This window comes from Archocentrus centrarchus, chromosome 6, assembly GCF_007364275.1.
Source record: "Archocentrus centrarchus isolate MPI-CPG fArcCen1 chromosome 6, fArcCen1, whole genome shotgun sequence".
Lineage (NCBI taxonomy): Eukaryota > Metazoa > Chordata > Actinopteri > Cichliformes > Cichlidae > Archocentrus > Archocentrus centrarchus.
The window spans coordinates 29730752-29746488 of NC_044351.1; the positions used below are offsets into that span (position 1 = coordinate 29730752).

The 15737-nt window shown below is 39.9% G+C and overlaps 1 protein-coding gene across 1 annotated transcript in view; it reads right to left on the bottom strand.

The window, feature by feature from the left end:
* cdh13 (cadherin 13, H-cadherin (heart)) overlaps positions 1-15737 on the bottom strand; it is a 367414-nt gene that overhangs the window by 64066 nt on the left and 287611 nt on the right. The window contains exons 10-11 of the mRNA XM_030732385.1: positions 4562-4744; positions 4210-4463 (exon numbers count right to left, since the gene is read on the bottom strand). Of these exons, the coding sequence (XP_030588245.1) occupies positions 4210-4463; positions 4562-4744 (437 nt within the window). The remainder of the gene's footprint in view (positions 1-4209; positions 4464-4561; positions 4745-15737) is intronic.

A 15737-nucleotide genomic window follows, 5' to 3' on the forward strand; every position in this document is an offset into this window, starting at 1 on the left:
TAACAAAGTGCCATTTGGAGAATGAATGGGGTTCTCCAAAGACGGGTATTCAGGCATGCATGCATGTGTGCACTGGGCACTGAGGACTACAGATTCTGACCAGCAAATCAGACGAATTGTGTTCCATGTCAAATACGTTTGACCTACTCAACCCAGGGGGCAGACACACTGGGGCATACACTAAAAACACACACACACACCTGCACTGTTATGCAGAGGCAGATAGGGAAGGAGAGAAAAAGCAAAAGAGATCTCCTTTTCATATTGCCATTTCATTCTGTGCACACCTCCTATTCTATTTCCACCTCTCCAAGTGTCTGTCTTTCACTATGTCCTCCACCTGTCTGCGGGTCACAGTTGTGACAACTCAAAGTCAATGTTACTGCCAAAATGTCAAGAGGGTGAGATGGCAATAAACACAGTCCATAAAATGAATATAAAAAATGTATGCGGAAAATAAGAGGAGCAAAGTGGTGAGGATAAAGTTAGAAAGATTTATCACATTCAAAGAATATGCCAAAAACAGAGCCAACTGTAACTAGATAAAAGATCATCAAAATTGAAGGCTTTTAATGATTTAATGATTGCCAGTGATACTGATATTGAGACTCAACTAGAAAAGCTTTATATGATTCACAGCCCAGAATATATTTACTGTATCTTAATGTACTGGATCTTAAGATTTGAATGAATGAATGTATGTATAGTGTGTATGTATAGTATAGTATGTATGTATAGTATAGTATGTATGTATGTATGTATGTATAGTATGTATGTATAGTAAGTAAGTAATAAAAGTATAATATATCAAAGCAGTGGGAAAATAAACAGATGGAAAACGTTATGCTGTAGTTTGATGAGAACATACCAGTAAATCTTGAGTCTTGTGTTAGTACAACATTTTTCTGTTGGAGTTCTATTCAGGAACAGAGAATGTGGTAACGGGGTTACTGAAGACCAAGGACAAGTACACAAGATGCAGTCAAAATTTAATGTAAAATGAAGAAAAAAATCCCCCCAAAACAAGCTGTTTTATGCCTTACTTGTTTTGATGAAAGCTTTTTCTTAGCTGAGACCACCATCAATGAGACAATTTCATACGTTAGTCAGTCCCATTCTTTATGCTTTTTTTCCCCCCACCTTCTTGTAATATGAATAGATTCTTTCAGTAATATCAATTCACATACACTACAGTATATTGCCAAACGTATTTGCTTGTCTGCCTTCATACACACATGAACTTGTGCGTGACTTCCAATTCTTAATTCATAGAATTTAATATGTCAACCCACCCTTTGCAAACATAACAGCTTCAACTCTTCTGGGAAGGTTTTCCACAAGGCTTAGGAGTGTGTGTATATGGGAATTTTTGACAAGTCTTCCAGAAGCACATTTGTGAGGTCAGACACTGATGTTGGACGAGAAGGCCTGGCTCACAGTCTCCACTCTAATTCATCCCAAAGGTGTTCTGTTGAGTTGAGGTCAGGACTCTGTGCAGACCCGTCAAGGTCTTCCACACCAAACTCACTCATTAATGTCTTTATGGACCTGCTTTGTGCACTGGTGTGCAGTCATGCTGGAACAGGAAGGGGCCATCCCCAAACTGTCCCAACAAAGTGCGAAACAGCCATCCATCCATCCATCCATCCATCCATCCATCCATCCATCCTCTTCTGCTTATCCTGTTCAGGGTCGGGGGGGCGGGGGCTGGAGCCTATCCCAGCCGTCATAGGGCGAGAGGCAGGGTACACCCTGTACAGGTCGCCAGTCTGTCGCAGGGCCAACACAGTTGGAAGTTGGAAATAGGAAATTGTCTAATTGGAGATAAGGACAGGCACAATCCAAAAATGTAAAAAGTGGATGCGGAGCTAAGTAAAAAGAAAGAGTCCACACACCAGCGAAAGCTCCTGAATGACTTTTAATACAATACCATAATGTAACATTTCGCTCACAGCTTCCCTTCCTCAGACATGAACACACTGTCTGAGGAAGGGAAGCTGTGCCCAAAATTACATTATTACATTAGTTCCTTTCACTGAACTAAAGGGCCAAGCCCAACTCCTGAAAAACAACCCCACAGTATAACACCATACTCCCCCCTCTACCAAACTTTGGTACTTGTCTGACTGCACTGTGCCAAGTCTATTCTCCTGGCAACCACCAAATCCAGACTCATCCATCGGATTTCCAGATGGAAAAGTGTGAGCTGTCATTACAGAGAATGTCTCCACTGCTCTAGAGTCCAGTGGTGGCGTGCTTTACACCACTCCATACGACGCTTTGCATTGTACTTGGTGATGTAAGGCTTGGATGTAGCTGCTCGCCCATGGGAAAGCATTCCGTGAAGCTCTTTATGCACTGTTCTCGAGCTAATCTGAAGGCCACACGAAGTTTGAAGGTCTGTTGCAATTACCTCTGCAGAAAGTTGGCAACCTCTGCGTATTATGCGCCTCAGCATCTGCTGATTTCACTCTGTGATTTTACACGGCCCACCACTTTGTGCCTGAGTTGCTGTCATTCCACTTTGTTATAATAACACTAGCAGTTGACTCTGGAATATTTAGTAGCAGAGAAATTTTATGACTGGACTTGTTGCACAGGTGGCATCCTATCACAGTACCATGCTGGAATTCACTGAGCGACCCATTCTTCCACAAAATGAAACAGTCTGCATGCCGGGGTGCTTGATTTTATAAACCTGTGGCCATGGAACACCTGAATTCAATGATTCGGACAGGCAAGTCAATACGTTTGGCAATATAGCGTATACACGTACCCATACATGAAGCTTGACTCTATTATCACATATCATCAACCACTTGTGATGGACTGAATGAAATATGGTTCAGACGGGCAGAATTCCGATGGGTTTTGATAATTCCATGACTTTACTCGTGGACCACGTTGATGTTCACATTTGTGGTTTTCAGTGAGATACCAAAAAATTATTGGATGTCTTGCTTCTGAGAATATGGTGATCCCATAACTTCACATGTGCTTGATTTTATAAAAAAAATTTGATTTGCAAAACTAATGGTTTTTCAACCTCAAATAGATAAGTCATTATTCTTGTTAGTGTACTGTGCTGCACAGATGGGTGCTTTGACTTTGACAACTGTTTGCCTTGGATTCTAATTTATGTTTTCTTTCCACATTTTACTTCTACTCGTGTTTGTTTTGCTATGAAGAGTTTATTTTAGAACTCAGACAACTATTAAGCTTACATTTTAAAAGAGAAAACACACAAACAATCCAAGAAATAATGAATAAAGTAAGCTTTTGTCATTAGGTGCCCCATTGTGCTTTTCTTGATATTCTTTGTGAAAAGCCAGATCAAAACACAAAATGCCTATTAGCTCCCCTGGTATGTCTAAAGCTGTCATTCAAGGCCAGTTGATGTTATCCAATTTTTCTGAATTTTATAGGATCATAGAGGTGACTTGTGGTGCCACGCAACCAGCTATCAATGTTTTATTGGTAGAGGTTCTGATTCTATCACACCATTTATTGAAATAACTCCATGTTATGTAGCATTTAATACTGTCACGGTGACTACATTTTACAGCACATAAAGCAGTGTCAATAATTTGGGCAGTAAAGGCATGATCTGATGAGTTTTATTTCCACCAGTCTATAATAGCCCCTTGTGTTTACTTAACACTATTTATATGTGATATATTACTCCAAAGGTGCAGGAAAAATGAGGATAATTTAGGTCTGAAAGCCAATAAATGCAGTGATGAGTTATCTTGTAAAATGTAAGTACAGCGCAAACTATGGCACTCCCTCTAGCAGCAAGAGGAATAATTTTTATTGTAGCACACAGTGCAACTAATAGCCTTCCTGTTATGATGATGGTGATATTTGAGAGAGGGCTTCTTCTGTAACAGAGTTAAAGTTAATGAGCTGCCTGATTTCTGTGACTTTTCACTTGACTGGGGAGAACAGTTTGGCCTGTGCCAATAAAGTTCGGATTATCTGGGCAGTATATTTTGTCTGTTTACACAGACAAATAAAACAACCTAGCAGGAACACTAGGAACACAGAATGCAGGGATATGTAATTCAAATTTAGTGGTGCAAAGATGAAATTACGACAGCTCAGCTAAACAGGATACAAGTGAGCCAGATCACCTTGTTGAATCATTTCTCCTATCTAAGATACTTTGTTGCCCATTTACCACAAAAATGTATCTGAGAAACACCTTACCTAATACTCTGTATCTCTAATATGTCTGGATCTGTAGCATTAAGTGAAGCCACAAAGCTGCCCACAGGGATGTTTTCCATTCTGGTGACTATCAGGGGGTCTGGGAAGAACACAGGGCCCTCATTGATGTCCTCAACTCTGACATGGACAGTGGCTGTAGAGCTAGGGCCATATCCGACATCAGGAACAAGAGGATCCTCATTCTCTACTTTGATGAGCAGCGTACGGAATGCAGAGGCTTCATAGTCCAGTGGCTAAATGGAGACAATGATTAGAAAGTTAAGGTTTGTGTTATTATGTTATGTACTAGAATACAGGAATGTCTCCAAATGTTTCCTACAGGGTGCTTTACCTTGACAACTGATAACATTCCCTCATTATTGTCTGGGTTGGTCTGAATCTCAAAGTTCTGTGTAGGGTCTCCACTGATTATAGAGTACATAGCTCTCCATGCTCCTGTGGCTGGATCATCTCTGTCGTCTACTGTCAGGTTGACCACAACACCCGTCGAGCCCTCATACACATGAGCTTCAAACTGTTAAGGGAGACAGAAACAAATTGATATTACTGAGAGAGGCCAACCGAGGATGCTTAAATCTAGAAACCGTAACAGAACAAATCAGACTGGTTCCAGACAGTGGAATCAGTCTGATTTGTGGCAGAGATGAAGACTTCATATGCATTTAAAGGCTTCAAAGACTGAATGTGAAATAAATTTCAGCGGCAGCACTATTGCATACTAAGCCAATCAGACTTATGTAAGGAAAAAAAAGAGGGCTAAATTAAGGCAAATTCATCTTCCCAAGTTAATAATGTTTCTAACTTGAGTAAAAAAAAAAAAAGAAGTGCTTATTTCATATCTGCATAGTTTTAATGCTCACAAGGAAAAAGCAACGAGTATGGAGAAAAATAACAAATGACAGATGTTTTTGCTGAGTTTTACAGTTTGCATTCCCGTGTTTCTTTGCAGCTTTGCAAAGAAACACACTCAGTGTAAACAGTCCACTAGACAAATTTATATGGTACAAAGTCAAAGGCATCCTGTGGAGTTTTTGACTACTGGCAGTACTATAGAGCAAGGTTTCTGTGAGTGCATCCCAATTTTGTTTCCTTCTTGCAAAATATGAAGCTGGTGGGCAATGTGATACGCATTCCTGCTTGCAGTTTTATCCTCCACTATGTTTACTTTTTTTTGCATAGCCTATATGAGTAATTGTTATCCTTGCAACATTAAAATTAATTATTTCAGGCAAACTGTAAAGCGTCTTGTTTTTTTTTTTCCTCTCGTTGATGTTGTATTTTTAATAATGACAGAACATCTATGTAAAGAAAGAGAAAGAAAAGCACGATAAGGCAAAAGTACACAAAAATATATGTAACAGTAAATAGATGAGGTGAGATTCTCTGCAGTCACATCACTGAATGGACATGAATGCATGGAGAAACGGCACACACAACACAATAAACACCATTTATGTCCTCCACTACCAATTCCCCACAGCGAATCTCATTTATTTTTCAGTGTCAGTCACTCACTACCTCATGGCTCATTGTTGGCAGCAGACCTCAATCAGATTCTTATTGATGCATTCTGCCAGGAGGGCTTCCTGCTAAAGACTGCATTGTGATCGGGGTTACCCTTGAAGAAGCACTGGGCAGGCATAAGCAAGTCTGTCAGTGTGCATGTGTGCGTGTGTGTCAGGATCATTACTGTGTCAGAGCTTACACTGTAATCTTTCAGGCACAGAACACTCTGTTTAAGGATAGCGCTGGTCCAGCCTAGATTACTGTGTCTCTTGTCAGCCCATGGTATTGTTGTTTCACAGATTACCCTCTTTCTGCCTTACACAGCCGAGCTTCGTGCATTTATCTGAAGAGAGACCAACATTGATTTTTTCTCCTTCCTTTCTTTTCTCCTTTTTTTATTCATCCAAAGCCTGTTTAAAAAACACTTTGAACCATTCACAGTCATTTAGAATCGAAACACAGTGTTCTTAAAAATGTGAGTTCTCACACGTGCACTGTTGGTCCTTTTGTCCTGCAAGCCAGTGGTTGCCTGTGGGTGTGTGGTTATGGGTTTGGGGATGTATTTTTTTAATGTGATATTCTATTGTTGAGATTTTTTTGTATATAACCTGCCAAGGGACTGCAGATGTAAATTAGCTTTACGCTAACTCTGGTACAAATGGTAACATTTATGTTAATATTGCAAATGGTCCCTTTTTTAAATAAAATTAAAGATAAAGGGAACAAAGGCAAATAGGAGGGTGTTGTAGACATAGACTGATACTCACCTGTAAACAAGTGAAGTATGGTAGAATTTAAATTTACACAACTCTGCTTTAATTTTACTGAGAAACCCTGAAGGCAGGAAGTCATTTAGAAAAATCTTCACCCACAACACCGAAAAGATGCCATGATCAGAAACAAATGCTTGTCATTGTCATTCCCGTGACCATCCTTGTGTGGACTTAGAACGACAGATAAGCTAAAGATAAGGCACATCCAGAAGCCCCCCCTACCCACACGCACACAGACAAAAAGGACGGACAGACAGACAATAGCCAGTTAACTGGGTTTAATCATGTGAGGCAGTCATGCGGTTTGGAGAGAACCTTCTCTGTGTGATGTGGCCACTGGGGCCCTGCCTTACCACTGATAAAACTCCAATTCCAACTAGAGCACAAAACAACCAGACACCTTAAAGGTTAAAAGGAAATGACTAACTACTAGGCAGAGCACCTGGCCTGCAATAACTTAAACACACAAAGAAAGATCACAGGGAGAAATGATAGAGTGTGTGTGTGTGTGTGTGTGTGTATGCACTGCCTTCAAGTTTGTTTTAATCTGTATTCCCTGTAAGTGTGTTATTTAGTATCTGAGACCCCTGTCCCCAGACAGAGATCTTTAGAGTTAGTAGATCTCAGAACAAAAGATGACCACATGACCTGGACACACGCACGTGCACACACACTTAATAAGAAACATATAAGACACACACACCTTCAAACATGTAGATAGATAGAAAGATAGTCAGTCAGTGTTTGCAGTGACCATAAATCTGAGAGTCCTTCACTTCAGACATTTAAGATTCCAGGGAGAGAGGGAAAAAAAAACCCATTGTGGCATTGATTTTCTGCTTCCCATCTCTTTTTATGCCTGACTTTTCAATAATCTGCCCCATGAATCTTCGAGGTAATGCCGTGCTGTCAAAAGATAATTGGGTGATAGTCATTTGAGGCACAACAGCTTAAGAAGGAAAAATAAACAAATTGATTACGTCATATTTAAGTTGACAGTTTCAGTGCTGTAATTTTGATGACTACGATGTTGGCCTTTGTTTACATCTGTCTTCATTTTCCTTTTGAAATGCAATTAGATCTGTATTTTTGTCTTTTATCTTGTACGTCACAGTAAACTTTGCAAACATTCCTGCTGTACTTTAGAAACATCTTTGCATCGTGACTGCTCTTCTAAGCATGTGCTGGTTTGCCTGGTGCCCCGGTCACACAGGCCTCGAGACTGGTTGGTGACTGTCTGGCAAACACCGGTCGCTACTGAAAACTGAGTCTGAGTCTATCATCAGAGGAGTCTATCATCTGTAGTAAGTGGAGGCTGTCAGTCCACCATTTACTTCATCTGGTGTGCATGTCTATTTACTCTCAAGGAGGTTGTAAAACAAGTCCATGAGTCAGTGAAGCTCACTTCTCTCTGATGACAGTGATGCTGGAGTGAGTTGTTGAGGATATCCTGAACGCCGCTGTTAGCTGGTGTTAGTAAAGCTTTCTTTGAAGTAACATTGTTGGACTTGGACACATTAGCGGGCATAATGTTAACTAGCAACCAGCTGTTGTTGTTGCTGTTATTGTTTAGCCGGCTTGTTGTCAGCTGTCCAGAGAGTAACTGCGACAATATTGGGAATAAATACGCATGTTTGTGCATGTTTTAGTGTGTTAGAGCCATGACTTCAGTTCAGATGATGAGGCTTGAAGTGAGGGGAGGAGAAAGATAATGATAAAGAGATGATGAAAATACACATTCACAAATGTTAAAGTAAGTGATGTAATGTTACAGTATTTAGTTTGAAAGAACTATTTGTAATCTTTAAATTAAAAGTAACTTATAAGGTGTACTATGTATGTGGCTGGTCTCTAGCCACATACCTAAAATGTGATTAGGCAGAATAGTGACGTCCATTTTGGCCACTGTATTCAAGATGGTGGGCGACCTGTGTATTTTTAATGGATTAATTATTATTAAGTTTATGACAAGGCATCTGTACTTTATTTAGATTATGTGCACAGCAGACTGAAAGTACCATAATTTTATGATGTTAGCTTCCATATTAAATCATTATCTGTAATATCCCTTTTAAAAGTGCATTATTGCACCTTACAACAGCACCAAGGTACAAGTGAAATTTTCAGTTATTTCTAGAAAAATAAGATAAGCTTTTTCAAAATTCTATTCACATTTGTTTATCTAACACTTTTCCTTCCTTTCATCCATCCATCCATCCATCCTATGGCCAAATATCTGTAAAGCAGATACTGTTCAACATAAGTCGTTTTCCCTTAAGAGTGGTTTTCTCTAAGAGTATTTTTAACCTGGTGCAGTAAACATCTCCAACCCAAAGAAAAACAGCTGGTTGATTTATGAAACCACAACATAATGCCACAAAACGTTCATCTCAGCACTGTCAACAACATTCATTCCACTCCTCCAACAGATGGGTGTGTAAGAGAAACCCTAACTTCTGGCAAAGAGCCTGAGACAGAGATGTGAAACCTTAGAAGAGTCTGCACATCTGTCAGCCTTACCAAGTAACATTAAATGCACTCTGCCTCATTAACACCACTATCGAAACTGCCTCCTTTTTTCTTATACAGGCTTTTAATTTGTCTTTCATTGCCAGCTGGCAATTTCTGCCTGTTTCAAACGAGTAACCCTGCCCTTTTTCTTCCAGTCTGGCTGTTGTGTGCAGCTCTATGGTGTAAAAGTCTAAGTATGTAAATAAAAATATGAGTGCAATACTGTAAACCATTACATATATCAATATTACTTTTCCATCTTGCGGTCCTATTACAGAAATACAAGAATGACTGCACACAATTCCAGTCAAGTAAATTCACATGGTCACCATATTATTAAGACTGTAGCATGTGCAATCATACACACACAAACAGAGATGAATGAAGATCAACTTGCATTATTCCTGGATGTCTGTCAGAATGTGTTATGAATACAGATGGCAGCCGTGGCTACACTGACAGGCAAGCCAACAGGCAGCTGAGCAGCTGTTGATTTGTCCTAATGGAAAGTACTTTGTGACACGTCCTTGTTGCCCTAAAGATTTTCTCTGACATGGAACACACATAACAGCAGCCCATCACGTTAAATCTCCTGAGACAAGACTATTTTGCCTCTGAGAAGCACAGCAGGGAGACACTGCAACACAGGCATTGTGAAAATTTGCAACAAGGTACTATTGTGCACGTGATTGCTCAGGTTCTCACACAATCCTGTACCCAGGAACAGAATACGTTTCTACACCCCCCCCCCCCCCCCCCCCCCCCACCACCACCACCAGGCCCCTTCACCAGAACACACTTACACTCCCCTCCCCAGCTTTAATCCTGCATACACTAAGTGCGCCTGGGGAGTTAATGAGCTTACCTGTGTCTTTATTAAATTTCCACCGCTTCTCTGCAGGCTGTTTCCAGAGATAGATTTTTGATGAATCTGACATTCAGTAAAGCAGCTTTTCTTTTTGGAACATGACAGAGTCTCTATTTGTCAATTAGACCTGTTAAAAAAAATATTCAAGGAATACAGGCAGGCATTAAAAACCCATATGCCTCAAAAGCAAGGTCAGCCATTCAAGTGCTGCAACTGATGCACGGAAGATTGAGCACAGGCTTGTCCATCTGGAATGACCCGAAGACTGAGTTTTGTAACTTCCTGAACACAATCTGACAGTTCAAACTCACTTTGTGCTCCAATTCACTTGTGTGTTTTCCTGTAAAGTGAAGTTTCCACAGTTCACTTTAACACTTTAGAAAGTTACTTAGTCTGTTAGCTGTAGAGTCCCTTTCCAATTGACAACCCCCCCCCCCCAAAAAAACAATATAAAAATAGGTATTGGCTGCACTGGAGGGTGCTGGGCATGGCTATTCTCTCAGGATAGTAATGTTTCATTGAAAGAACAAATAAATATAATTGCTCAGAACAGCAAAAACGGGATAAGCAAAGCCAAACAATGCCAGTAAAACACTCCAACAACATACCAGAGAAGCCACACATTTAGGAGACAACAGCTCAGGTCTTTCTATGAATTTGTCAACCAACTGTCTCTCACAAGAGCTTACTCTAACCTGATTCACTTGTGCATTTTTCTATGTCAAAGAACCACACACGCACACCCACAAGCCCGCATGCACAATTTCCTCTTGAAACATGCCTCCAACTTGTCATACAGCACACAAATCCTTCCCCATTCCCTCCTGTTTGTGACAGAGATTTCTGGCCAGCTATGCCTCAGCATCACCCAGAGTAAAGTCCTGTGTGTACCTCAGAGCTAGTGAAGCAATCATGCAAGGCTTTCAACTAATCCATGACACCTGTTAGCCATCCCCTAAGATAGAACAACACTGACACAGCTCTGTCGCCCCATGCCTGGTGCTACACCCATCACCGCAAATGTCTTTATCAGTGGGACAGATGGATTGCAGGTGAGCATATTCTCGTGGTCGTCATAGAGGAGAGCGCGGAGAAAAAAAAAAAACTGAAAGGAAGGAAGAAGGGACGCAAACAGAAAGACAGACAGGCAAAGAGAGAGAGGGAAATTGAGGGAGGGAAAAATATGGGCTCTGACTGTCAGGGAGTTTGAGTGACAGGAGAGATAAGGTCCATCACAGTCTTCTTATGAGGAGCAGGAGGGGAATAGGCCCAGTCAGACATGCTGCAGAATTAACAGAGCCATTGAAGACTGGAGGTGAGACGAGTAGTGGAAGTGTAGAGAAAGAGAACGGAGGCGAGATCAGGACATTGGTGGAGGTGGGTTAATGAAATAACAGAGTACGCAAGAGACATGAAGGGCAAAAGGTGCTCGGTATGGGAAAACGCATGACTGCCAGTGTCTACTCCAATGCAACATCAGCTGGTAAAAAGTTTAACAATAGACTCTTACTAAGACAGAGTAATATCAAATTCAGCATAGCAGAAAATCTCAGAGACGCTGCACCTAATACTTTGAGTAAATGCATATAGATAATAAAAACCCAGCTGCGACAGGCAGATAAAATTCATCAGGAGAAATATCCATCTTCGTGACAGGAGCATACACGTCTGGCCTTTCAGATGACAGCGCTAAGGGTTACTACATAATTTTTTCTTCTTGTTTCTTCTCCTCATAAAAATAGGATTAGACCCTCACTATAAAAATTAATCAGGCCAGAACACATTCCCCTACAGAAGGAGCTTCAGTAGGAAAATGTAATAAATTTCCCAGTAAGAAAGGATACCTCAGCTTATGATTTTAAAAAATGGCAGATAGATTACATGGAATCATCCATCCTTAAAAAGAACTTACTAAGGAGAAAAGTAATGGAAGTTTGGCAGCTAATTCCCTATTTTTCATAAAAAAGGTTTTAAGCATTCTCTGCATGTTCGTATTTCAGTGTTGCATCAGTGACTCTACAGGCAGGTTGTATTGCAACATTTAGGATCACTTATCTGTTAACTTTAAGCTGCCTTTCACCCCTGAAAATGTGCTTTGGAGTCAAACTGAAATTAATTCATTTGTAACAGGGTAAGGATTTTTTTGCTTCTTGCGTAACGTTAATTTTTCAAAGCTCTGATCACTAGAAGAAGAAAGAAGAAGATAACATAAATTTGGATTTTTAATTGGCAGCACTAATACTCCAGTTTGATTGGAACCATCCATAAATATTTGTGTGTTTACATCATTTAATTTGACAATAATGAGAGCTAAACCCCATTTCTTGCTTTACTATGGAGCAGTGCAGCATATAACATAAAAGGAGATCTGTTCACGTGTGGATACAGTTACTAAAACTATTTATTTATTAGTCACTTAAATTAGCTCTTTTTATGAATAATCTTAATATCTCGCCAAATCATTATGCAAATATTGTATTTTTCAGCTGGGGTGTAGAAATAGAAGTACTTTTATTTCAAGCCATATCTCCTGCATGGGCTCCTGGCTCTCCTCATTGCTTACGCAGTGCTCACCTATATCCAGGAAGCTGGTTATTTAAGTTGGTTAAGGATTTTGAGCGAGTTATTTATTATTTGGAAGGTCAGTGGTTCCGTCCCCAGGTTCTCCTGCATTGTGAAGCCTACTTGGGTAACAAACTGCCTCGGATACATCCATCTGGGTGTCCATGTCGTTTAAATATGAATATGGTGTGTAGTGTAACAATCACTTTGACTGCTTGGTAAGAGTAGAAAAGTGCTACATATATAAGAGTAGGAAAAAAAACTATACCAGTTACTATGGATGAAAATGGTGCAGGTAGAACACAGATAATCCAACTAGTCAATTAAATGTCAGATTAATTTCTTAGAATTACAGAAGACCAACAGATACTGATAATATCACTGCTGTGAGACTAAACTTGGGGTTCATTGTCAGCTTTATTGGCTGGCTAGTGTATTAGTAAGATAGCTGGGCAGTGCAGTATTTAGCACAGACAATTTTATAACAAGTAGGGTCTGAATTCAAATTGTATGAAATGACAACACTGACAATGATTTACACTTACGCTGTGGGTGTAAGTGTAAATTATTACCTGTCTTTGTGTGAACATATTCAATGTGTCCTGGAGCTGAGGGTAAGGGGCGTTTATCCCGGGAAATACATGAATTTCACTGAATCACAGAGGATTTAATTGGCACAGGAAGTCCAAATGTAGTTGTATCCATCAGTGTTATCAAAGTGGTAAATGGGTAATGTCTCAACCTGCACAGCACTGTGCAGCGGCAGCTGTCGTGCTCTGACTTGGATCAGTTTTCAGTTTTTGATATGTGGCAAAATACGGAAATAATTTTATAATCCCTTCAGTATTTGCAAATTGTCACAATGAATGCATCATTGCAATTATCTGGTGTTTTACATTAAAAAAAAGAGAAAAAAGTGTCATGATCCTGGGCCGGTGGCCCAGTGTTTTGTGTTCTTTTGGTTATGTTTTGTTATATCTCTGATTATGTTTATTTGGTTTCTTTCATGTGGGTCTTCAGTTGGTTATGGTTTTGAGTTAGTCGGGGTTTTGTATCCTTTTCTTGTCTTTCCACGTCTTGGTGTTCAGCGTTTATTAGTTAACTGTCCTCTTGTCTGTGTTATTTCCTCATGTTGTGCTTAGTCTGCATTTGTGTCTTTGTTTACTTCCTGTTTTAGTTTGATAGTCTAGTGCTCCCTGTGTGTCATGTCTAGTTTCGCTTCCCCTGTTTGTTAGATTCTGTTCACCTGTGCCCTATGTTCCCCAGCTGTTGTTTCCCAACATTATCTCCTGTGTGTATTTAGGTCTCTGTGTTGTTTAGTTCCTTGTCGTGTCGTCAGTTAATCATTGGTTTTTCCCGCTGTGTGCTTCATGTTACGCATATGTCTATGCTCCAAGTTCATGTTTACGTCTATGCTCCACGTTCTCGCTATGTTTTATTATTAAAGTTTGGAAGTTTAAGCTCCTCGCCTTACGAGTCCTGCACTGGGGTCCTCTGCCACTCTTGCCACAGCCCAAAATCTGACATAAAGAAGTTCTTAAGTAGTAAATTTGACTTCCCCAGAATCACAAATATTAAACGAAGACTAAAATCTCTGATTTTGACTCAGTGACTAAATTTTGTACTAAATTACCTTTTTCATAAGTTAGAAAATATGGGCCTCTTGGGAAATGTAAAAATCATGAAAATTCAAGGGGCTAATTTTTTTCTTTTTTTACATTTTTTATTTATGACTCCAGAGGGACAATCCCACAAATTTTACTGCTTTTATCAACTTTTGAAAGATTGTTCCAATTATTTCCTGCTCTAGAAGAAGAAGTAGTTGTGTGTAGGTGTTGCAGGTGTTAGAATAACATAAACATCTTTGCTACGCAACATAGTGAAGCCTCAAATGTTTGATGTTGATGCAGTATACAAACAGAAATGTTGTGTTGATAAAGGGACAGAGGAAACTCTTGTGAGATGTAGACTCACAGCATACTGTAGCCCCGTTTGACTAATAAGCTGACACAAGTTAACAGCATTGCGCCACCTAATATAAATCAACTGAGACAGTGGAAAATGACCATCCATCATTATGTGTCCAAATTGTAAGCTCATTAATAATACATAATTCTTTGTCTTTCACATGACTGTGTATACATGTGTTTTCACTTTTAGAGCTCTGCAGTGCTGTGAAAAACTAAGCACACCATGTGATTCAATAGCTAACAGCAATAAATAAGTCATAGTTTTCTATGTGACTTTATCAGTCTCTCAGAGTATTGTCAAAGACTTTTGGCCCATTCTTTTTAACAGTGTAGCTTCACTTCATTAACATTTGCAGGTATTTGTTCATGCACAGCTCTCTTAAAGTCTTCCATTTCAATTGGGTTGAGGTCTGGACTTTAAGGTTTAGATGTCAGACAGATGGCCTCACATTTGACTCTAAAAGACTTTGGTATGAAGAAGAATTCATAAAAGACTCAATGGCAGCAAGGCCCCCAGGCCACGTGGCTACAAAAGATCAGATCATCACCCCTCCATCACTGCGCTTGACAGTTGGTATGAAATGTTTGCGCTGAAATTCTGTGTTTGGTTTTCACCCGAAACAGTGCAGTGGATTATAGCCCAATAACACCCTTTGGTCTTGCGTCTCCAAAGGACATTTATCTCAGACGTCTTGCGGTTTGTTGAGATGTAACTGTGCAAACCTAAGCCATGCTGGCATGTCTTTTTTTTTTTTTTTCTTTTTAGAGAGAAGGCATTTTTACTGGCAATTATTCCAAACAAACCATACTTGTTCAATCTTTTTCTAATTGTACTGTCATGATCTTTAACATGTGACATTCTAACTGAGGCCTTTGGTAGTTTTTGATTTTTGTTGCAATTTCTCTGAGCACTGCACAGTCTGAACTTGGGGTGAATTTGCTGTGAGGTCCACTCTTCGGATGGTTGTGGCATGGTGCTAAACACACACCTGAATCCGCCAGACCAGCAAACTGCCAACATTCAGGCTTTTATGGAGGTGGTCACACTTCCTCAGTTAATCAAGTGCATTTGATTAGCAGCACCTAGCTGGTGCCTCCCCTCTTAATTCCTACTTTTTCATAGGACTGCATAGAGTCCTGTGAAAACTTTCTTTTTCACATGACTGTGACTTCAACAACTTCAATGTGCAAAGATGAATTAAGAAGGAAAAAGAGAACAGATTCCCTGCTGGTTGATCTGAGTAGACAAGTGCTGGTCTGAAGTAAAAATGTTCTAAAACATGATGGTTGTCTCTATGCATAGAGCTGTGGTAGGTA